Below are 24,995 nucleotides of genomic sequence, written 5' to 3'. Positions count from 1 at the left end.
AATTGATTTCTGTGGCCCCAGTTCATTAATGGCGATTTGGGGAAGAAGCTTAACGAGTCGGCAATCGTAGAGCGAGAGGGAAAGGCGAAACTTCGCTCGTTAGTGGATCTCAATCCTCACGGGAAAGCAAGAAACAGACGGACAAGATCGGTCAGCAGTTTGGCCAGCTGTCGAGAGCTCGATTGCCCACTGTAGAACAGACTGAATCTGCTCTCCACCTGTTGCTCGCTGTCAGCGGATTGAGGTTGGAGAAAGAGGGTCCGTGCGATGGAAGATTAGCGGATGAGATTCTTTCCCGCGCTAGGATTGTTGCTTTGGGGATCTCGACTGAGCTCAATCTCGACCGGGAAATCTCTGTTCTTCTCGCTGTTCTTCGCTTGTCCTTCAGGTGCGGATGTTCTTGCTCGAGCTCGACCCATGAAAATGGCGGATTTGAGCTCGGTGATGCTACTGGGGCTTCTGCTGTTCATCTTCGCGATCCCCTTGGCCGCATTCTCAACCCCGCTGAATTGCTCGGACACTACTCGCCTGTGCACATCGTTCCTGGCCATCAAATCTCGCCCAAACTTGAATCTTTCTCTGATACTCAGCATGTTCGATGTGTTCCCGGGTGATGTGACCGTGGACAACGCCAGTTCTCCGAAGCAGTTCTTCATCCGGAAGAACTGTTCTTGCCAGAGTCCGAGCAAGAATTATCTGACCAGCACGACGTTTACAGTCAGAGCGCCGGGTCTGGTCTATCCAATGGTGTCCGAAGCGTACGGGCCGTTGGCGTTGATCTCTAATTCTTCTCACTGGGTGAGATCTGGAACGGTGTTGCCTTTGCGTTTGCTCTGCGGCTGTTCTAGCGGGCTGTGGAACTATCTTATGACTTACGTGCTCGATGAAGGCGAGACGATCGGATCGCTGGCGAGCCAGTTTGGAGTTAGTATGAGCAGCTTAGAATCCGCCAATGGAATCGTTAACCCGAATGATACTGTCGTCGGAGAAGTCTACTACATTCCTCTCAACTCAGGTTCAGTTTTCGTCGAAGACTTGGCATTTCCATGGAAACAGGTTTAAGGGTTTTTTTTCTTTTTTTATTTTTTTATTTCAGTCCCGGGAGAGCCTTACGCTTTGGAAGAGGTAGCCCCGCCTGCCGCTGCTCCGGCGCCCTCTGCTTCCTCCTCCTCTGGTATTCATTGATCGAGTAAATGATGGGTTTTTGTGATTTTTTGATGTGGGTTTTGCGAAATGATGTTTCTTTTTTGTGGGTTCAGATGAGCAAGGGCATAGTCGGTCGAAATTTCCTTCTGGGTGGTTGATTGGGAGCTTGGGCGCGGCCCTTTTCCTGATTCTCCTTTTGTTTATCGTGTTTCTTTCGTTGAGATCTCCGGGAATATGCAAGTGCTTCTCTAGAACCCGCAGAGAAGAATCCGACGAGCGCCGGTCCCAGAAATCAATCGAGACGAGGAAAACAAGTTCCTTTTGTTCCTGGCTGACATGTCCCTGCTTCATTACCAGTGGGTGGAGGGCAACGCCCGGGGATGCTCGCAGCGACCATATTGATGTCATTAGAGACGGTAAAACGCCATTAGGGTCGCTAATCTCCCCCAATTAGCCATTTGAATTGAGGTGAGCTCTGAAGAATTCTCGTTTATTCAATTGTAGGGATGGCGGGTGATCCTTTTGAAATGGAGAAACCGGTGGTATTCTCTTATCAAGAGATAATTGCTTCGACGAACGGTTTCTCCGAGGCAAATCTACTCGGACATGGCACGTACGGCTCTGTGTACCATGGCGTTCTTCAAGAACAGGTGCTTAGCTTAACCTTCTTTCCAATTTGTTTTCCAATCGAATTTGCTTCTGATATAACGGGCATGAACAGGAGGTCGCGATCAAGAGAATGTCAGCCACCAAAACAAAAGAGTTCACGGCGGAGATGAAGGTTCTATGCAAAGTTCATCATGCCAGTCTGGTGATCCCCCCGTCGAATCAAGTCATAAATAAATCTCCTCGTCCAATCTCTTAGCTCATGTTTTTTCTTTAATTTTTCAAGGTAGAGTTAATCGGCTACGCTGCGACCGGCGACGAACTGTTCCTTGTCTACGAATACGCTCAGAAGGGCTCCCTGAGAAATCATTTGCATGATCCGCATGCGAAAGGTAACGATCATCCCCCTCTGTTCTTCCGGATTTCTCAAATCAAAAAGGCTTGATCATCCCTCTGTGGCAGGCTACACGTCCTTATCGTGGATCGCGAGGGTGCAGATCGCTGTTGACGCTGCCAAGGGCCTGGAGTACATCCACGAGCACACAAAAATGCACTATGTTCACCGTGATATCAAGACGAGCAATATTCTACTGGATGCTTCGTTTAGAGCCAAAGTTTGTATCTTTCTGGAACGCCCACTCTGTTTCAATTATAAATTTGATAGATGAAGCTGAATGGAGTGTTGTTTTGCGCAGATTTCGGACTTTGGGTTGTCAAAGCTTATCGGAAAAGCAGGAGAAGTGGAGGCGTCTGCGACAAGGGTGGTGGGCACCTTTGGATACTTGGCGCCAGAGTAAGGAGACCTGTAATATTTCACCATTTTAAGCTTCGTCAATTGGATTTTATGTCATATGATCTTGAAATTTTCAGATACTGGCGAGATGGTCGGGCCACCACAAAGAGTGATGTGTATGCTTTTGGGGTTGTTCTGTTCGAGCTGATATCTGGGAAGGAGGCGATAATTAGATCAGATGGGGTCGTCTTAAGTAATGCCGATAAACGATCTCTGGTATCAGTGGTGAGTTATATGCCCCCTCATTGTATTTCGTCTTGTAAATCTTCTCAATTTAATTTGAAATACAATGTATGTCCGACAGATGTTGGCAGCTCTTCGGAACACTCCAAGTTCCATGAACATGTCCGGCTTTAAAAGATTTATCGATCCTAATTTGATGGACCTCTACCCACACGACTGTGTTTTCAAGGTGAGATTTTTTCTTTCTTTATTTGCTCTGAAGCGTCTGTCTAAAACCTTATTTACCAGATGGCGATGCTGGCCAAGCAGTGCGTGGATGAAGACCCCATTTTACGGCCGGACATGAAGCAGGTGGTGATATCGCTATCTCACATTCTACTGTCTTCCATAGAGTGGGAAGCCATCCTGGCAGGGAATAGCCAGGTGTTCAGCGGACTTGTTCAAGGAAGATAAACCGCTGACTGACACGGCTTCGACTTTGTTCATCTTCCTCTTCCCCTGGTCGTCAGGTACGACAGAATTTATCTTTCTTGGGGAAAATGTATAGTCCAGAAGCGTAGGCCTTGTCCCTTCTTTACACGGGACAAGGACAGGAGCAGTGCCCCTCGATTTTTTTATCTTTATTTGGCGTGTTTTCATCTGGGTTTGAGTGTCATGACAAAATCCTTCCCTTTTTTGGGTAGAGAATAAAGAAGTCGCCATAAGATGGTGTTTGCTGACTATGAGAGGAGATTACACAGAAATCCTCCTCACCCTCTCCTTGTTCTTGGGTTGCTACGCAGTGGCAATTATGCTCCCTTTGAAGGATTCCTTTGAAAAAAGAAGTGCTTATCTGAATAAGGAGATCACCCTCTTGTGGAGAAAGTAGGGAAAAGAAAATGGTATTTGGCTTTGAATTAAATCGGATTTAAATTGAAATTACATGTATGGAATCGGTAAAGGAAAACTAGTAATTTGCTCTCTTTGCCTCATTCAGTGGAAATAATGAGATCGTGGCATAGCCCCCCTGCCACTTAGCCTGACTTAACTGGTACATCCGGCCACCCTCTTTTCTGATTCCGGAAAGAAAAAATATTTACTCTCCAGAGCGGCTTCTTGGCCTTAGCAGATTTAGGCCTTTCTTCAATCATTGAATACAGTTTTCTCTTTTCCTCAATTCCTACATCAAGTTGTTCTCAAAATCAAAACTAAATTGTAGAAATATCCAATTTTATATAATTTTTATCAGTTAGTGCTTGATTATTCTAAAACAACTATCTTAGAATAACTGGCTGATGTTAAACTGTATGTGTGATACAAATGGAATGATAACATTTGTTATTTTAATTAATCTAATGGATTTAAATATGAAAAGTATAAAAATTAAAAACTTGATAAGAAAACTCAGCAAAATAATATTCTACATGATGACGATTGAAGGTTCGAGAAGAGATATATTGATCGACTACATTTTCACAGTTGTATTTTTAAATCATTTGGCAGAAGTAGTACTGTGATGGTAAAGGCCACATATATTCTCTTTTGATATAAATGCGACGATTCATTTGTGATATTAAATGAGTAGGGGAAAATATCTATCTTGTTGATGATGAAACAGGGATCACATTCAATATTAATGTATGAACCTCCACCTCACGTATCTTTTCACCCCATGCCTACCCTGATGAGAGAGTTTGGAGATCCGTCCCGCATACTTCAACTCTACGTGCAAGGGTGTAATTTATGAAGTCAGTAACTATGTAGTGTAAGAGAATGCGTATAAACTCATAAGAAAATGTCTCTTATCATTAATTGTGAGATGCCTCATATATATATTTGTACTAAATCAATGGTATCTGAAAGCGAGGTCGATGAACTTTAATTATACCGACTAGTATAATGTTGATTTTTTTGTCTTATTCTACATTTATCTCTTTAGTTTTTTTCGCCACTTTTATTCTATTGCAACTATCAAAGTGAGGATCTACACAAGCCATCCCTAATGGAACTATATGGCATGTAACCCTATAGCACTTATGTCTCATTTAAGTTTATTAAAGTAAATTATTTTCATTTTTATTCATATGTGATGTTTATAATGAAGTACATGAACATATGCAATAGTTAGCGAACTATGATGAGATCATGATCTAGTGATCCCTTGCCATTGAACATGTATTCTAAACATGTTTATTCTTCGGACATTTGATAAATACATCATAATATCAGATAAGTATTATCTTCTCCCCCTCATATGACAAAAATGGTTGTTCCTGTGGCCCATAGTCTCAAGACATTTAGGAAACACAATGGGTCACATTGGGTATATAGTTCGTTGAACTGATCCGTATGAATCCTTGGATGGTTTTCTACCTAGTTATTATTCAGGATGTTTCATGTCACTCTTGTGTAAGTGATATTCAAACCCATGACACTAAAGACCTCTTGTGGATAGGTTTGTGTATTATGATTACGATATGTGAATCTTTACTTACAAGTTTACAAACGGTCATATAGAGTGTCGGAGATCATTGAACTAAGCAATAATACTATCTCTAAATAAAATATTAATTATGAGTATTTCAATCAAAACATCAAATGGGGTGGGGACTATTTTATCAAGTTTGTGATTATGTAATACTGCGAATAGGAAATTATATGTTCCCCTTTTGGCTAAAATTACAGCATTTTGATGCAGAATAAATGGATCATACTCATCTAAAAGTCTACAGAGATGATGGAGTCGAAAGAAGGCATCTTCCATCCTCCATATTAGATGATACGAACTCAATGAAGATGATCCAATTAAATCATTGTCTGGTGTAGTATAAATATAAGAGAAATAGTTCTATAGTGATTTCCTAATACAACAGTTTTAGCTAGGTTAACCAGTATCCTAGGAATATCAAGCTGATGAAGGATTATATATGTGTCAACTGATGAAAAAAAGGTTCCATGAAATAAAAATTAGATTACTTTTTCACAATGTATAAAGTGTGGCGTATCATAGTGTCTCATGCGTGTTCAACTCAAGTTATTGATTGGATTATATATGTATTAGATATATTTAATAAATAAGTTGATCTAATAAATAGTATTGGGGGTGGGGGGGGGCAAGGGGTTTAGAGTTATTAGACAGATTGGTATATGTTCTTAGATGGTCATACACCCAATATTTAGTAGATGTTGGAGGATATATTTTAAATTTAGGCTTTTAATGATACTGTTACAGTTAATTATCAAGGGAAAAAAGCTAATTATTAAAAAATATCCATGAGAGTTTCCCAACATCACCTCTTTTTTATTGTTTTTTCCTTGAGTGTTGTCGCTATCTTTCATATAATGAATGGTGAGAAGCTCTTCATACATCTCTATAGACAATATGTCAGAAGACAACGAGAATAATTGACATATTGAGGATCACAATGATTTTTCTAGAGTTTAGACATCTATGTGGCTCAAAGAGACTAATTCTATGTGTCGATCGTTTGTGTATTTAACCTGGTGTTGGGTTATTAGATCATCGTTCATTTTTGGGTTGAAAAGTTCTTTTTTTCATTTATCTTGATTCACTAGTCATTTTGGATCGTTAATCATATTAAAAGACCTTGCACTCCCTTAATGCATGACTAGTAGAGAATGATGAAATGAGAATTCAATTATTGAATTTACTTGGTTTAGACAAAATATATATTCATCATAAACATTGATTCCCTTTTATACTGCAACCAATCCTCGTTTGTCTTAACTACCACCTGCAACATGTCAGTTATCCAAATCATTCCTTAAATTTTGGGAATTACTCGTTCAATCTTGGCATCCCACGATACTTCCATCCTCACATATTCAATCCTAATGCTCATTTTCACCATATGCCAACTTGCATTACCATGCACCACATACCTTCACTATTTATCTCCTATCCAGACTGTTGCAGATGACAATCACTGGCAAGGGATTTACATCAAATATGGAGTGATCAGACATAAAACCATGTAAAAAGGTCAATAAAATGAATTCTGAAACAATAGTTTTTTACCTATATTTTTATTTACATCATGATATAAATAAAATATTGTTAGTGAGTGAACAAGCTTATGTGATTGTATGATAAGTAAAAATGTCAACATCATCCTTTATTTTTTTCTTGGGAACATATCCAACAAAAATAAAAGTGTGTAAAAACTATCCACAATATTTTCTGATTTAATATATCTGATTAACCTATGAATATTCATTACCTAGGTTGTTTACAATTTATCAATATTAATTGTTTCAGAAATCATTATTTGTTTACTCTCAGTAGACCACTTTGTAGTTACTTCATTGATTGTTATAAAATATACCAGGATATTTTTTATGCCTTTTCAAATATGTGGGAAACTTTATCGTGCTTAATTTAGGAAATGTTAATTCATTAGTTTCATGCAGAATTGAAAAGATGAAGCACGAAGCTCCTCCAACTTTTATTATCCTCAATATCAAAATATTTTATTGTGCAGGTAATCTACTGTTGGGATCTAGATCTCTCTCTCTAGAAACTTGCTCGTAGAAACAAATAAAATAAGAAGAAAGAGAAACAAAACACACTTTGAGAGAGAAATGAACCACAGGATGCACACAACATGCGTTCAACAAAATAACTTGCACATATTTATACACATTTCCCCATAAGTGCCTACAGGATCAAACTAAGCATGGCCACACACTTGTCCAAGGACTTGGTCTTACAAGGACACCCAGGCCACATCTCCTAAAACCCAGCTCTTGCCTCCATATCTCCCTATAGACCAGTGATCCATGCTGACTTTGTTTATCCCTCAACCCATTCAAAACTAAAACCCTGTAACTGACTTAATATTACCTACCCAACATTTTCAGTTTTCAAAATTTGATGGCTAGTCCTAAAATAAAATGTCTAATGAGAGTCTCAAATCAATATGTGCATCAATGTATATTGTTTTCCATGTGTACTGATGTAAAGTCCACAAGAAACACACATTATTAGTTATTACTAAGTAGTTACATTAATTTAAATAACCACTTGAGACTTAAATTTCATTATTTTTTTATTCATTAAACCTTTGAGATCAACCTCACTCGACTTGAGCTCAAGCAGAAAGTCTCTCTGCTTTCTTGGAATTTTTTTGAATGAAATGAATTGAGTGATTCTAATTAAATGCATTAGATAAATGGGAGGGAAAATACCCATGTCTTGACTGAACCAGTGGAAGAAGCCCAAGGCTAAAAAATTATGATTTGTATCCAAAATCAAGCGCATATTAGAATATTGTGACCAAGTCCATTGACACCGCTCTATGTGAATCTGATCGTAATTTGAATATAAAAGTTAATAAATTTAGGGTTATCAAACTAAGTATGTTTTGGCATTATATTGATTTATCCTAGTCCTCCAATCCATGGTCATCATTTTGACTTAGATCTAGAACATTCAACGAGCATATTAAATATATTTGCCCTTTCTATCTACTATTTAACTTCATATTTCAAAATATAAGTGGTTGCTTAGATGTCTTCATATGACCCATTAATGTTAAAATAGTGTTTTTAAGAGTTTTAAGAGGTTGATCGTGGATTCTGAAGTGTTAGACCACTTGCTCTATGTTTGGCATTAAACGAAAGTTTGTGTCATCTTCCTCCTTGGACATCATGAGATTACTTCAAATTCCTGAATCCTTCCATTAGACAAACTATATCCGTGTTAACCAACAAAAAACCTCCCTAAAAAGTTCTATCACTAGCCGATTATGTGTCAATTGAAAGTTGTTGCACGTCATTTTGCATCCACCGCTTGTGCTCTGTAGCTCGTCGTCACTTCCCCTCCACCCACAACTATCATCACCAACTGTGATAATAGCTGCATGAAAAATGCATCATAATTGATTACACGGAATCAGTAGCTACAACCAATGTTGTAATGACTACTTCTGCCACGTGATCTGTGCAACCCAAGCTCGAATGATCCAGCACCACTCCCATGAATCTGTTCATTTCCAGCCATTACCACAGAAAATTCAACTGCCCCCAACCTGTGTTTGGTGCTGTAAGAGCACGAAAAGAGGTCTAATTCTTTATTTTGTTGAATTTGATACTAAAAAATTCAAACACTCCGAATATCATAAAAATCAGATGAAAATTATCTTTAGTGATTCTCATTGCATTTTCTATATTTTATTTCTAAAAATTATTAGGAAAATATGTTATATTTCAAATTTATCAAATATTTAATAACTTTTTTGATACATTACTCCCAATCTTTCTGCCCCTACTCCATAATATAAAATTTGTTATATAAACCAGAGTTCATCGATGACTCGTTTAACCTTATGTTTTACTTTTTCATCATTTCTGCTATCTGATGAACCGTAAAGTAGGGTTAGAAATGTAATTTAAGGGTTATGGTTTCTGAAATTTTTTTATAATTTTCCTTGTTAGCGCAAGGCAAACAATGGTTGAATCCTTATGAAGCAAGTTTTGAACAATTGAAATTTAGCTTTAATTACTATTTTTAGAATTTTATATTTATTTTAGGAATTACCATTATCTAATTTAACAAAATATGTAATTTAAATTCAAGATAACCACTGAAGCAAATAAAATATTTATCCCAAATATCTTAATATATCCAAATTTGTATATTAGGTTTTTGGGGTTTTAAGAATTTCCTATTCAGAAATTGTAATCAATTTTAATAAAATACCTTAACCCGCGCATTGGCAGCGCCAGGCAAACTTGATTGAGGTTTCCTTAGTGGAGTGGAGTAGGTGAATGAAACACCTCTGCTAGATGTGGCATACCTGGCAGTGGATAGGTGGTAACGAACGATGGATCTGGGCAAGCAGTGCAGATTTACCGTTGATGGTGGTGACAAAGATAAGGTAGATACATGTCAATGAGCAGTGGAGTTGGTGGAGATGTGTGGGATGGTGAAGACCTAGATTTCTGGTGTTGATAACCTACGAAAAGGGACAATGACGTGAGTAAACAAAAGATTTAGATCACACAAACCTCGTCACGAGTCTTGCCCAATGGCCAAGTTGTGTTATCTCTATACAAGTCCTCATCTGATTGTCATTCCATCACTCTTGAATGCAAGACTTTGTTTATCCATATTTTTGAGACTCGTGGCATAACTCGGGCTGAATTCCTCGTTCACTATTGAATTTTTGGGATTTTAAGATTTTATGACATGAGTCCTAACAAGATTTCAAATGAACAAATCTCTCAACTAATCATAATTAGGAACAAAATTTATTGGGTGCTTTGTTTACAAGTACATAAAGGACTATTTATGGATCTGAGATGGTGTATGGGTAAAACTATACTCAATATTCAGCCCAACACTCGCTATTGATATTCATATTTGTTAGTTGAAATTATAGCAATCTGAGCTATCCAATTTTCTCTTTCATCTGATTTTCTATCTTATCTAATATGTGCAGAGATTTCCAGCGCAACACAATATTTTAGAAAGAGTTGAAAAAGTAAAAAAATTAATATTTAAGTGAATTTAATATTATGTTTCTGAATCATAGAATTATTTTATTTATGAATTTAATGTCATAAATTTCACATAAATATTAAAATATGGAAAATCATAATTTAAATAAATCTATGACATAGAAAATTCCATAGAAATATCAAAATATATGAAAAATTATAATTTAAATCTAAAAATATTTTTATATTTATGTTTATGACTTATACAGTTATTTTATTCATAAAATTAATGAAATGCCACAAACACAGTCCTTCAAAGTGCATGCATTACATCTTCCTACGTTGATCATATGTTATGGGTTTGGATTGGATCCACGAGTCTAGATCTGAATGTCACTCCTTCGCTCTTGGAAGGCAATAATGGACCCAAATGAGACATTTACGATAATTTGTCAAAGATAACTGCTTCAGTCCTGTCGACGATTAGATATATCACGTTGCAAAGAAGATGATGTTTTTAAAAAGTTCTTTTTTTATCTAAAACATTTTCCTTGGTCTTCTGTCGTCTAATGTATATGATGTATTTAAAAAATATATACTACCTTGATCGAGACCGTGAAATGAGTCCTATTCAAAGCAGGGCAAAAAGCCACTCACAAGTATGTTGTGAGTCATTCAACCATAAAAATTAAGATTGTCTTTTTCTCGATGTTTGCATAAAAATCATCCTCACGACTTTATCTCTGGGAAATTATATCAATGTGTATGTAACCTTGGACTAACACTTTTTTTGGAGTCTACGGTCATGAAGAATATTTATAAGCTTTATCAAATTTGAGCAACAACTGCTGTCTTTACATATGGTTTCGATACACATAAAATACCCCAATAATTTTGTTTGATGAATCCTTGTTGGGATACGAGGTAGACATACCATCGCATAATTTCTTATTCAGATTAGCCTGTAAGACACTACAATTAAGTTCTGTGACATTATGCTTACGCTGTGATTCTTCAAAAGATAAATAAAAGTTCACTCGTTTACCTTATCTACCGCAAAAACACTATCGGCGAGTCCTGTAGTTTTATTAGAAATCACACTATTTTGTCCAAACGCATCTGCATGGTATATACTTGCCGGCAAATATCAATAATATTTAATTGGTCAAAGACCAAACTATCTTTCCAATAAAGTTAATCTTCCGGATGAAGCAGATCACGAAAGTCTAGCCCATTAGGCCCATCGCTCCTAATACAATGAACCGCAGGTACTAAACTTGTCCCATCAATTGAAGGTACAGAAAGCCCCAAGATTTTCTTCAATATGATGTAAACTCGAAAGATTATCCTGTTCCGCGAAGTAGATGACCGACTTCTCAATGCTATATATTTCTTCGCGATTACTCATCGCAGGAACCGCGTAGTTGCTCTGTGCCGCCGTTTCCTGCAAGGTGAGGCGTAAACCCTAGGTCTCGGGGCTTCCTGATCCGTCTCGTTATACTCGTGTTCTGTTCTTTGATTTGTCAGTAGGATTGGCCGATTTTCTCGGATCTTTCATTAGATTTAGTTTTTTTTTCTTATCAATTGCATCTGTTTTGAATCTTCGACTTCTTTTCTTCAGATGCCGCTAACTCAGATCTCGTTTTTTGTGTTGTTTCTCGCATCAGTTTTCTTGACGTAGTCCGCTGTGCGATTGGTTGTCAAAAGTTCTGCCCTTTTTTATTTTTTTCGCGTCTCCGGATGATTCCTATTACTGACAAATGGAATTCGGTGTTTTTTTCTGGTCTTTTTTCTTGATGTTTTGATTAAAATTTGTCATAGAGTTTCAATTACCCGTGGTGTAGGTACTGATTGATTTTCTCACCGCATTTTTTGGACTGTGTATTGGCTTTCGTCTACTTAGTAACCAATCGTCGAGTTTTTTTGTTGACGGATCCGGACGTATCAATTTTAATAATGCATCATCTTTCTCGTTCCGAGTGAGCGTATAATTGTTAAACTTTTCTTCGCAGGACGCAGGAGAAAATTTATATTGCGAGTGACCAGTCAACCTAGCGAAAATGGTAGGATCAATTAATTGAGGTTCTTGGATTAACTGCGGGCCGTGCAAATCATCGAGTATTGACACGTTCTCCCTCTTGTATCTTGCCCTTACAGGTGAAGTTTACGGCAGAAGGACTTCGCAGGATCATGGACATGAAACATAATATCAGGAATATGTCCGTTATTGCTCATGTCGACCACGGTAATTTCAACTCTAACTTGATTATTTCGTTCAAGTTTTGCTTTCTAATGGTCGACTCACCCAGTCGGAGGAGACAGTACTTTGCTGCCCCGTCAGTTTTAAAAGTTGAATATTAGTTTGTTTAGACGAGCATTGAAAAGATCTGTTGGTTGAAACTCTATTAATGTGTTATCTGTCCACAGGCAAGTCTACTCTCACTGATTCTCTCGTGGCTGCCGCGGGTATTATCGCCCAAGAAGTCGCCGGAGACGTGAGAATGACTGATACCCGCCAGGACGAAGCTGAGCGTGGTATTACAATCAAGTCCACTGGAATCTCTCTCTACTATGAGATGAACGATGAATCTTTGAAGAACTTCAAGGGAGATAGATCCGGAAACGAGTATTTGATCAACCTCATCGACTCTCCCGGGCACGTTGACTTCTCATCCGAGGTCACAGCTGCGCTGCGTATCACCGATGGAGCTCTCGTGGTGGTGGACTGTATCGAAGGAGTGTGCGTCCAGACTGAGACAGTGCTACGACAGGCTCTGGGAGAGAGGATCAGGCCCGTTCTGACTGTGAACAAGATGGACCGATGCTTCTTGGAGCTTCAGGTCGAAGGTGAAGATGCTTACCGGACCTTCCAGCGTGTCATTGAAAGCGCCAACGTGATCATGGCCACTTACGAGGATGCCCTTCTCGGAGACGTGCAAGTTTACCCTGAGAAGGGGACTGTTGCCTTCTCTGCCGGTCTGCACGGATGGGCCTTCACGCTGACCAACTTTGCCAAGATGTACGCGGCTAAGTTCGGCGTGGACGAGAGCAAGATGATGGAGAGGCTCTGGGGAGAGAACTACTTCGACCCCAAGACCAGGAAGTGGACCACCAAGAACACCGGCTCTGAGACTTGCAAGAGGGGTTTCGTTCAGTTCTGCTACGAGCCCATCAAGCAGATCATTGCCATCTGTATGGCAGATCAGAAGGACAAGCTGTGGCCCATGCTCCAGAAGCTCAATGTGACCATGAAGTCGGAGGAGAAGGAACTGATGGGCAAGGCGTTGATGAAGCGTGTCATGCAGACGTGGCTGCCCGCCAGCGAGGCTCTTCTTGAGATGATGATCTTTCACCTTCCTTCCCCGGCCCAGGCCCAGAAGTACCGTGTGGAGAACCTGTACGAAGGTCCGCTGGACGACATCTACGCCAATGCCATCAGGAACTGTGACCCCAACGGCCCGCTGATGCTCTACGTCTCGAAGATGATTCCTGCCTCCGACAAGGGTCGGTTCTTCGCCTTCGGTCGTGTCTTCGCCGGAAGGGTGTCCACGGGCATGAAGGTTAGAATCATGGGACCCAACTACGTGCCGGGGCAGAAGAAGGACCTGTACGTGAAGAGCGTGCAGAGGACGGTCATCTGGATGGGCAAGAGGCAGGAGTCCGTGGAAGACGTGCCTTGCGGGAACACCGTGGCCATGGTGGGTCTGGACCAGTTCATCACCAAGAACGCCACCCTGACCAACGAGACCGAGGTGGATGCGCACCCGATCCGAGCCATGAAGTTCTCCGTCTCGCCTGTGGTCCGTGTGGCGGTCAAGTGCAAGATTGCGTCTGACCTGCCCAAGCTGGTGGAGGGTCTGAAGCGGCTGGCCAAGTCTGACCCTATGGTGGTCTGCACCATGGAGGAGTCGGGCGAGCACATCGTCGCCGGTGCCGGAGAGCTGCACCTGGAGATCTGTCTCAAAGACTTGCAAGAGGATTTCATGGGTGGCGCAGAGATCATCGTCTCTGACCCCGTCGTCTCGTTCAGGGAGACTGTGCTGGAGAAGTCATGCAGGGTGGTGATGAGCAAGTCCCCCAACAAGCACAACAGGCTGTACATGGAGGCGCGGCCCATGGAGGACGGGCTGGCGGAGGCCATCGACGATGGCCGCATCGGCCCGAGGGACGACCCCAAGGTCCGGTCCAAGATCCTGGCGGAGGAGTTCGGCTGGGACAAGGACCTGGCCAAGAAGATCTGGTGCTTTGGCCCCGAGACCACCGGCCCCAACATGGTCGTCGACATGTGTAAGGGAGTCCAGTACCTGAACGAAATCAAGGACTCGGTGGTGGCCGGATTCCAGTGGGCGTCCAAGGAGGGAGCCATCGCCGAAGAGAACATGCGAGGCATCTGCTTTGAGGTCTGCGACGTGGTGCTCCACGCCGACGCCATCCACCGTGGCGGCGGCCAGGTCATTCCCACCGCTCGCCGTGTCATCTACGCCTCGCAGCTCACCGCCAAGCCCCGCCTATTGGAGCCCGTCTACCTCGTCGAAATCCAGGCGCCGGAGCAGGCCCTCGGCGGCATCTACGGTGTGCTCAACCAGAAGAGAGGTCATGTGTTCGAGGAAATGCAGCGCCCCGGCACGCCGCTCTACAACATCAAGGCCTACCTGCCGGTTATCATGTCCTTCGGGTTCTCGACGGCGCTCCGTGCCGCGACCTCCGGCCAAGCCTTCCCGCAGTGTGTCTTCGACCACTGGGACATGTTGTCGGCAGACCCCCTTGAGGCCGGCTCGCAGGCTGCCACCATTGTCGCCGACATCCGCAAGCGCAAGGGTCTCAAGGAGCAGATCACCCCGCTCTCCGAGTACGAGGACAAGCTGTAAGCGTGAGCTTCCTTGCCTTCTTTTTGTCTCCTCTTCGTTATTTTCTTGCTCGTGATCGCTTTTCCTGTGTTTGCTTGAGACTCTGCCCATATCCGTTTGCTTCTGTGATGGGGGACTACTCGCCTGAAGTAGATTGTTGACTTTCCCATTTTCCTTTCTGTTTTTTTTTTATACTTGTGTCTTCTTTAAACTTCACGGAATGATCAAATTATTTAAGTCTGCGCTGGGTTTGAACATGGCGAGCCGATGGTCCTTCATCGCCTCTTACACCGCCATGTTCGTTGCTTGCCCGTCGACTTGCTGTGATATTATTTACGGGCTTTCTCCATGAGAATCGAATATAACATGAAACCGAGTGAGTTGAACAAAATAGACGAAGATATCAACACTGGGATTGAAGGCAGGAACATATCTGGGCATTTCTGTATAAGAAACTACACTGCTTGGCGATTCTCTGGGCATTTTTGGTGAACTGGGAAGATTTTATTGTGCAGCTTGGATGCCCCCCACCCCAATGACTGATATTAATTGGACATTTTTTCATGAATAAGGTAACAGTAACCGATTGAATATCTGGATTATTCAATTTCTATGTTCAAGATCAATAAAAAGTTTACTCTTCTGATACTAGTTGGTCATTTTTTCATGAATAGAGTAACACTAGCCAATTTAATTCCTGGACCATCCAATTTTCATGACCGAGTTCAATAGCCAGTTACCTACTCTTCTGTGCATCCTAGATGGCCCCCCCAATTGAATGCCTGGACTGCCCATTTTTATGTCCAAGGTCAATAACCAGTTATATCTAGATAATTTAAGATGATGTTGCTGCAACTGCTCTGAAGTTGCACAGGGTCAAGAAAGAATATAGAAAATATAGAAAATTGGATACTATATTTACTATATTTATCTCAAGGTCAATAACCAGTTACTATATATATTATTTATTTCAAAATAATATAGAAAATTCTAATTTATAAATATAAATGAACAATTATTTACATTCCAGTGAAATTATAAGTTTCCTTTTTGTTGAAGGTACACCCATTTTCAGATTTATTTGACTAATTTCTTCAAATGGTGATGACATCACCATTTCGGTCATTTACAGAATATGAAAAACATTGAACAGGATTCCAGTTATTCTTTATATGTTCTCTTATCATTCAAAAAAGACATTTCATTATGAGATAACAACTGAACGAATGGTGCAACCTAAATTCTTGTGGAATGCCTCATGGTCTTTGCACATAGCTATTTTTGGAACGTAGCATATTTACATAGGCATATAACAAATATAAATGAATGAATGTGACAAATCAAGGCTAGACCATCGAGTACAATGAGTCTTAACCATTTTGCTTATAGCCCATACTTGTAAAGAGCAATATTGGTTCTATATGTCAAGCTCCATCAATCATTCTGCAAGGTGATTGTTGATCTATGCATATGTTGAGATGAATTACCTCTACTTGCATAGTGTTATGAAGAGCAGAGAGATGCATGTTGGGGGTCATGAAGTGGACTGAAGTATATACTTGTGGAAATACATTCACACCTCAAATTCCAAGTCCAGTAGCCTCTATACACCATAGACCCTAGCATCACTTAATTTTCATGCCATTACCAATATACGCTCATCACAAACCATCTTGGATGAACACATAACTCTTACACCGTAGTCATGTATTATAACTTCGAAGGGACTGTCAATTATTTAATTATGAGGGGGATGAATGATAACATGAAAATTATGCAATGTGTCAAATTGAACATATTTGGATGTTAAGTAATTTTCCTATATTTCCAAAATGTTTTGACAACTAATTCATGAAGAAAATAATTTTAAATATTTGGAAATGTTTTTTTATTTAAAAAAGGGGGGATTACTGGTCATGAGGGCACGTGTCACCCTTTGGTTGCCTAAATTTTGCTAATGATTGGCACATGTTTTAAATAATGCGACGGACCTGCACAGTTTTTGATAACCGGTATGCATGCATTTGTGGGAACTTCTGATTCATTCAGATCAGATCAAGCTTCCTTCCTATTAATCTGAAAATTTTTCTCAGATACAAGAAAATGATTCAGTTCCAGAGCCATGGATAAAATACACTTATTTTGAAATAAACGTAACACATCTTCCAGGAGATATTAAGATTCTGAAATCGATCTAGCATGATTTAATAAGCTTAAACTTGAATTTTTTGATTGAACTATATGCTTTTGAAAAGCTAATAACACATTCCATGTCTCGTTAAATGTTCAATGACACAATGTATCCATTATACTTCACATATGACTCTAATAATGAAATCCATGAATACATGATCCAACTTGGTGAATCATGATGAGATTGTAAGATGTAGATGACTAATTTTTAAGTGTATGTTCTAAATATTCTTATTTGAAGGATACTCAAGAAGGACATTGATAATAAAAAGTAACATGATAATTCTAATCATACATGCACATTATTAAGGCTTCAAATGATTTTATGGAATTTTCTGAAAATTTTCATTAATAAATATATTTATGAGTCATAATATATGTTTGTATTTATTTATATATTAAGTGGTTTTTTATATTTTTAGAAAGAAATTATGATATTTCTCCATTTTTATGATATTTTATGCAAGTCAGAAATAACAAATTTACATGTCACAATATATATATGTTTGTATTTAGTAATTGTTTTAGTATTTATTTCATTTTTATAATTAAATTATGAAATTATCTGGTTTTGTGGTATTTGGTCAAAATTTCTAACACATAATTCATAAAAATATTATTTAGATTCAAATATAAAATTGAATTTATTTCAATGTTTCAAAGGATTTTTGTGGATTTTCTCCGATCTTCCTTCAATTTTGTGCTATACTGGCAATCCACCACATGGATCAAGAGATAAAATAAGAGGATAAAAAATTCAGATGACTTAGGTTGGTCCAACTTCAGTAGAAAATATCTGAGGATCCAAAATGAGTTTTCTACTGAAAATTTGTCGATGGTTTTGTATTTGTCTCCTCTATCTTTCCATTATACCAGAATATTTAAATATGCCTCTCATTTGTGTAAAATGGGCACCCTTGGATTTTGTTCCTAATTAAAATTGGGAGATTTTTGTGCTCATTCAAAATGCTGTTTGACCCATTATTGTGGAATGATGACGAATGATTTAAGGGGAGATGATCTGATCTAGAAATGTGAAGAAAAATGGCACACTGTCTGTTGGTCATGTGATGATGAGTTAAAGTGTAATCTTCATCTGTCTCATACTAATATCTTCCTCCTTTTTCATTGTTTAATATCGTTGATAGCCGAGTTTTTGACAATTACACATGCCACCTTCTGATAAACCAAAATTAAGGGGTGAATTATGCAATTTTAATCCCTTATCGTTGTTGATTCAGCTTATTCAATAAAATTTATAAAACCCTAAAATTAAGATCTATAATGATGAATATATGGATCATACAAGTGAGTCTAGTAAGGAAATTATATTAATTATACAATTTGGTTATCTTGAACTAATTAGGGTTAACTTAATCTTCAATGAAATCAATTTACCCTAATGATATGAATAATTTTGAAAGGAGGGAAGAAAAGATGGGAAGAATAGAAGAATTAGGGATCTCTAAATTGACTTCTTTTCTCCATTAAAAAGGATCAATGGAGTCAAGTAGAGGGGTTCAGAAGGATATTTAATATGATTTTAATCTTTTGAGGGACTTAGTGCTGGGGAATGACAGGGGACCCCCCCCCCCTCTAACTAGATAAACTTCCGTTTATCCCTTTTTAATTTTCTTTTCTTTCTTTTAATAATTTTCAGTTTTTTTTATTATAATCCCAAACGTCTCAAGGGAGAAGGTTATAAAAGCCCCCTCCCTTGATGTGAATGGTTGGTGAATTTTGGAATAGAAAAAAAGAGTTTCATCTTCACCCCTGCTGTCTTCGGTGCCGCCGCGTTATCGTCGCCCGCTGCTCGGACGGTAAATCCTCCTCCTCTCCCTTGCGATGACCCGTTGTCGTCATTCGCACGCCCTCCACCCACCTTCGCTGTCTGCCCCCGTCCTGCATCACTTGGGCATCCAAGCTAACTCACTATGTTTTCATAACTTATCTATTTTTACATAGAAATTAATCTCTTTTTTGTTAAGAGATTAATCACTCAATCCAAGCGATTCAGAATTTCAGAACAAGATCAACAAAAGCGATAAAAATTAACTAACAAATAATCCAAATTACACTACAATTCAATTACAAATACGATGAAGTAAAAAAATAACAAATGCAGTTGATCCAAGCTGGTTCTCCTCTCTGTCTCATAAGTGTGAAAGAGCCCCTTCCAAAAATGACCTCCTCAACTCACATTTATTTTTTATAGTTGGGTGAAATGGTAAAATTTATGAATTTAACCCCAATAATTAATTACTTTTTCCATAGATGTAGGCTTGATCTTAATGATCCAATTGTTTAGATAGAAAGATGAGCTTGAGGCAAGCAAGCTCATAATTTGAGCTCAATCTGAATTTAAAATTATGAGTAATTAATGAATGAATATTGACAATCTTAGTCGTTTGGATCAGTATATCAGTTTTTAATTAAATTTCAATTTACATGCCATGTCGTGCCGATTCATGATTGGCTGGAAAATTTTAAAGACATTTTGGTGGGTTTTCTTTTGGCATGCCATGTACCCTGGGCTAAAAATAAATAGAATAAAAAATTAACAAAATATGTATCGAATTGCACTTACCCGTGCACTTTTACCAGCATCAACTAATTCAGTTTTGCCACATTATCTCCAGTGCATGCGTCTGTGTATGTGCTGCAGGGGTGATGCACTTACTGCTCTCAAAAGATGCCTCTATCGATCACATTTAAGCCATTGGATTCTCTTTTGACGACAGATATTTTGCCTTATGGTCCCCCCTGACCATGAAGACACACTCCCTGGATGAGTGAAGTAGAGAATGAAGAAATGGAGTGCCTCACAAATCTGGCTTGCATGGGTGCTTGAAATGAGAACCCTTTCCCTCACTTATGCTTTTTCTCAAAAACCCTAAAGTAAAATATATATACCAATGCCCTTATGACCTTATGCGTGTGACCCTCTAGGCCCATGTATCGTTCTAGTTAAAATCTTTAATGTCCTAATAAAAATTATTAATTAACTTTATCAACATAGATTAATTAAATAAGGTCGATTAACCCAATCAATAAGTTAAGTTTCCAGCTCGTAGGGTGCCAAGCTACACCTTGTGCTCTAGAAGATATCGAGTAGTGTTGAACTCTCTCATGGAACTTTTACTGTCATCGGTTACCGTACATGTATAATCCATCATCCGTGCGAGACTCTCGAACGACTTAGGGTATGATTTATCGTCAAACCCTAACCCACCATTAGATTATACTGATGCGTAATGGGGATCATTGGAGACCTCCTTCTCCAATATCCTCACTACCCTGGACAGATATTTTTCTGCATCATCTTCCTTTAGTCAATCTCATCTTATACCAAGGGTAGGTGATCCCATCTTGATCACTCTATCATCTCTATAAGCTTCTTTATACATCCGACCTATGACTTGTTTGAATCCCATGATTAGAAGCTCGTAAGTCGTAGTCAAAATGTGGTCGTCCATTTACAAGATGTCCTTGGTGCCTCAGGTCAGTGGATCACTGATATAACCTTGACATAAATCAACCTGATAATGTTTAGGTATAATACCATTCAGGGATTTGTACAGGTCAATTCGGTGAACTCTTTCTCCAAAGAGCACCTGCTATTTGTCCTTTGAGTCGCCACACTAAAAGCCACATGATCAGCTATACTTATCGTATTAATAGGATGATCTAGTGCTATTCTAACCAGATAATTCAATGTTTTTCTTGACTATCCATCAAATTGGAATATTTGGAATACATTTTAAAAGACTAGAGATCACTGTATTATGATCTCATCATAATTCATTAACTCATTGCACGTATTCATGGACTTCATTATAAACATCACAAATAATAATAATGAACGTAAATATTTTATTCGATGAACTTAAGTAAACATGGTATTGTGATTGGCTTGACGTGATGGCCACATAATATCCATCACCCTTGTGATTTTCTCTCCTCCACATTCCCCTAAGAAAAATCTAGAAAAATCGAGATTAATTCGATAAGACCCTCCAATTATTTTAATGTGATATTTACGCCTGAAACCAAATTATCAGAAAACTCTCTCCGACTTTAGAAATTTACATAAATTTCTATTTTCCTTATATTTATATGCCTTTTGTATTTAAAGATTCATTTCTTTCTCAAATCAGTTCCCAAAAATTTGATAAAATTCTAGAATAATTTAGAAAATTCATTAATTCATTCCCACATTAATTAATATTAAAATTAATTTTTAAACATGAAATTAAAATTTAAATAGAGTTATTTCAATCATAAATAAATTCCAGAAAATTCATGAATTATCAGAAAATTTGGGTAAACATTAGAATTCACTTTGAACATTAATTAACATGTAAATATATGATAAGAGTCCTATTTTAAACTCTTTAAATTGATAAAAGTGTTCTAATAACTTGTATTAAACACCAAATTCAGGGTGTTATCACCTTCCACTCTGCTTTGGAGGCGTATAACTGCCTCCATCTTCATGGCCACCACCAACATTAACATCTGCTTCACTCTCCACACATCATCACTTGCTAATGCATATTCACACCCATCTCCATTTCCATTTGTAATGGTCAAACTCATCTACACACTCCATTCAGGCCACTGCAATGAACTGTGATGTAGTGCTGCCAAAGCTCCAACTAAGGTGTTTATTGAGAATTAATTAGTACTTTTTAGTATAAAATTCCATTAAATTTCTAAAATTAATTTATAAATTTGAATGAATTATTTTCTCGTGAACTCATGCCTTTGGAACCTTTCTCTATGTAAAGAAAATATTAAATCATTTCAAATGTGTTACTTGCTAATGCATATTCACACCCATCTCCATTTCCATTTGTGATGGTCAAACTCATCTACATACTCCATTCAGGCCACTGCAATGAACCGTGATGTAGTGCTGCCAAAGCTCCAACTAAGGTGTTTATTGAGAATTAATTAGTACTTTTTACTATAAAATTCCATTAAATTTCTAAAATTAATTTATAAATGCGAATGAATTATTTTCTCATGAACTCATGCCTTTGGAACCTTGCTCTATGTGTTACTTGCTCACCACTCCGAGGACATTATAATTGCCTTTTTCCCTGTTGTTCCACTTTATTACTACAATAGGTGCTCACCCATACTCATAATATCTTTCTGCTTTACAATACCCCTTTTGTTTATAGTTATCACTGAAAGGTCTGTAAAGTAGCCATATCTTCAAAACCATTCCCCTTTTACTGCGTACTTTAATTCTGATTTATTCTAATAATAAGCAAAGCTTTAGAAGATGTGAATTTAGAAGCACAAGGGGAAGAAAATAGTTAAGAGTAGCCACCAGAACGAGCAGGTAGAGTAGATTAATTAGTGATGAAGGAAAATTAAGTATGTTAACAGTTTTTTCATCATAGATTAATTTGCCTTAGTCAAATAAATTTGATAAAATAGAAAACACACTCAAATGTGTATTAGGAGTGAGGACATCACCACATGGACTGATTTTTGGAGGGGAATGTAATAGTTGAGTTATAGTTAAAGAGAAGTAATAAGGTGTAAAGGGAAGTCAATAAAAATAATAAAGAAAGTGAATATAGTAAGTGATAAGTAATTAGAAGGTCGAGGAGATATTAAGTGAATGAGAGAACTAGAGATAATGTGTAATAGTAATGAATAGTTAATGATGTGAGAGAGAACCAGAGAACAGAAAGAGAATATAAGATATTATTTATATATTTTTATATATACCTGAGATAATAAAGAATCAGGATGTTTAAAATGAGTTAATGTTACTATAACGTAGAAAATGAAGAAGAATAGGAGATTAATAAGATATAATAATGAAATACTACTAATAGGAGATAAGAGGCTTATTTATTTAATGAATGATATTTTTTATTCTATATAGGGATATATGATATATATAATAATGGATATTAAGATTTAGTTAGATAGTAAGTAGTATATATATTATTAATAAGATCCAAGGAATTAACTAATAGGAATATTTATTTTAATAAGAGGTTAGATGAAAAAGAATGAAGAAGAAAGGGATTAGAATTATGATAAATAAGGAGAAGAAGGGATTATTAGTTGAGTTATAGATTAAATTGAATTATGATAATTGAGTTATAGATACGCTAAGAGCTGAATACAAAGAGAAGTAGAGATAATATATTTTTATTTAGTCCTAAATAAATTCAATCAATTAGATAGAGAGAGGGACAGTAGTAATATGGGGATATTAAAATACTTTAGAGGTTATATACATAGATATATATTTATTTGTTTATTATTTTTAATGGGGTAAAATCTGGAAAATTTGTGGAAAATACCCAATGCAGGGAATGTGTTTGATGGAATGCCTCAACAGATTAAGTTAAGTAAATCTTAGCATGTGATTGGATAACATCGTCAATTTCTACTAAATCTTAGCATGTGATTATCCATTTAAAATCCATATCTACACAAGAATGTTCAGAAGATCACCATTAACGGCCTAATTTAGGCGGTTGAGGATGGGGCATCGTTCATCGCCACTTCACTACGGCTAGCGTTTCAGCTGCCCTCCCCCATTCTGGCATGCCTTCGGTATATCGTAGACCTTCTGATCCACCTTACTAAGCCAGACCTACCATCATGGAGCTCACTCTCTCCAATTTGGCCGGACGAACCCAGGAAGGGTCCTCTGTTGTCTCAAATCTGGATCAAAAGATGAAAAATTATGGGCCCTAAACCCCTTTTTAAGGCTCCTCGACAATCTTCGAACTTTGCGAATGGCATGGTCCAGCCTTGGAGGTCCACCCAGGCTGTTGGATTGCATGTGGCAGTCCCCTCAGCCAATAACCGCAATCCTTGCTATGTCGGCCGCTCAGTCAGTGGCCCGTTAGCTACCCTATTAACAATGGGTCTCTTGATTTGTCAATTCTGCGGCCCAGTTGTCCTCATCAACTGAAGCAGTCAATCAAAGCCATAGAAAATTAAATAGAAATAAATGAGTTAAATATAGTGTGGATTGTGTTGGGTTCTACAGGCCTTGACATTGACTAAGAAATCAAAACATTCCACAGCGGAAGAGTTAAAACAATATTGAGCGACATCGATAAGACCATTCAAATGAAGTACCTTCGCACGGATCGCATCCTTGATTTATTTGGATCCCAAAGTGAGACGAGTCAAGCTACTCAAGTGTACAACCTCTAGATGTATCCATGCTCTCCATGACACATTTGGATCTCCTCCTTTTGATGAGCTGCATTCTACCTCCATTCCCAGCGTTACGCCGTCCCAATCGCATCGGGAGTGGAGAGGAGTCATGGAGAGAGGGGAAAAGGAGCAGTGGACGGCCCCTAAATAAATCTGGCCAGGGTTAATTTCATTGACGGCCTTCCCCTATTTATACTAAATGGGTATTATTCATAAACCCCAAAAACTTAAGTATATCCTCGTACGTCTAAAAGACCATTTATGTGTGACCCTCTTGGCCCATGTATCAGTCTAGATAACCACAATAGAGGCCTAATGAACTTTATTGGCCTTCCAAATTAATTGCCTATATCATCATAAATACTAGTTAATGTCCGATTGCTTTAACCCAATCAATAGGTTGAGTCTTCAACACGTGGTGTGTCAAGCTACACCTCGTGCTCTAGAAGATACAAAGGAGTGTGTATCAACTCACTCATGGAACTTGTTTGTCATCGGTTACCATGTATGAAAAATACCTCATCTACTTGAAGCTCATAGATGACTTAGGGTATGGTCAACTGTCAAATCCTAATTGGTCA

The 24,995-nt window shown here is 38.3% G+C and overlaps 2 protein-coding genes across 2 annotated transcripts; both read left to right on the top strand.

Annotated features, from left to right (window-relative positions):
• LYK3 (protein kinase family protein / peptidoglycan-binding LysM domain-containing protein) lies at positions 1 to 3,448 on the top strand. The gene is made up of 11 exons (XM_078575799.1): positions 1 to 1,015; positions 1,097 to 1,174; positions 1,260 to 1,562; positions 1,651 to 1,796; positions 1,868 to 1,957; positions 2,039 to 2,144; positions 2,215 to 2,366; positions 2,448 to 2,545; positions 2,623 to 2,770; positions 2,850 to 2,957; positions 3,017 to 3,448. The coding sequence occupies exons 1-11, from the start codon at positions 283 to 285 to the stop codon at positions 3,179 to 3,181; spliced, it is 2,127 nt and encodes a 708-aa protein (XP_078431925.1). The 5' UTR covers positions 1 to 282; the 3' UTR covers positions 3,182 to 3,448.
• Positions 3,449 to 11,521: 8,073 nt separating this feature from the next.
• On the top strand, positions 11,522 to 15,207 carry LOC144703597 (elongation factor 2). Its single transcript, XM_078575798.1, has 4 exons — positions 11,522 to 11,619; positions 12,181 to 12,231; positions 12,326 to 12,413; positions 12,596 to 15,207. The coding sequence occupies exons 2-4, from the start codon at positions 12,229 to 12,231 to the stop codon at positions 15,034 to 15,036; spliced, it is 2,532 nt and encodes an 843-aa protein (XP_078431924.1). The 5' UTR covers positions 11,522 to 11,619; positions 12,181 to 12,228; the 3' UTR covers positions 15,037 to 15,207.
• The last annotated feature ends 9,788 nt before the right edge of the window (positions 15,208 to 24,995 follow it).

The sequence above is a fragment of the Wolffia australiana genome, chromosome 5, assembly GCF_029677425.1.
Source record: "Wolffia australiana isolate 7733 chromosome 5, ASM2967742v1".
NCBI classification, from domain to species: domain Eukaryota; kingdom Viridiplantae; phylum Streptophyta; class Magnoliopsida; order Alismatales; family Araceae; genus Wolffia; species Wolffia australiana.
This window is presented reverse-complemented; position numbering and strand designations above follow the sequence as displayed.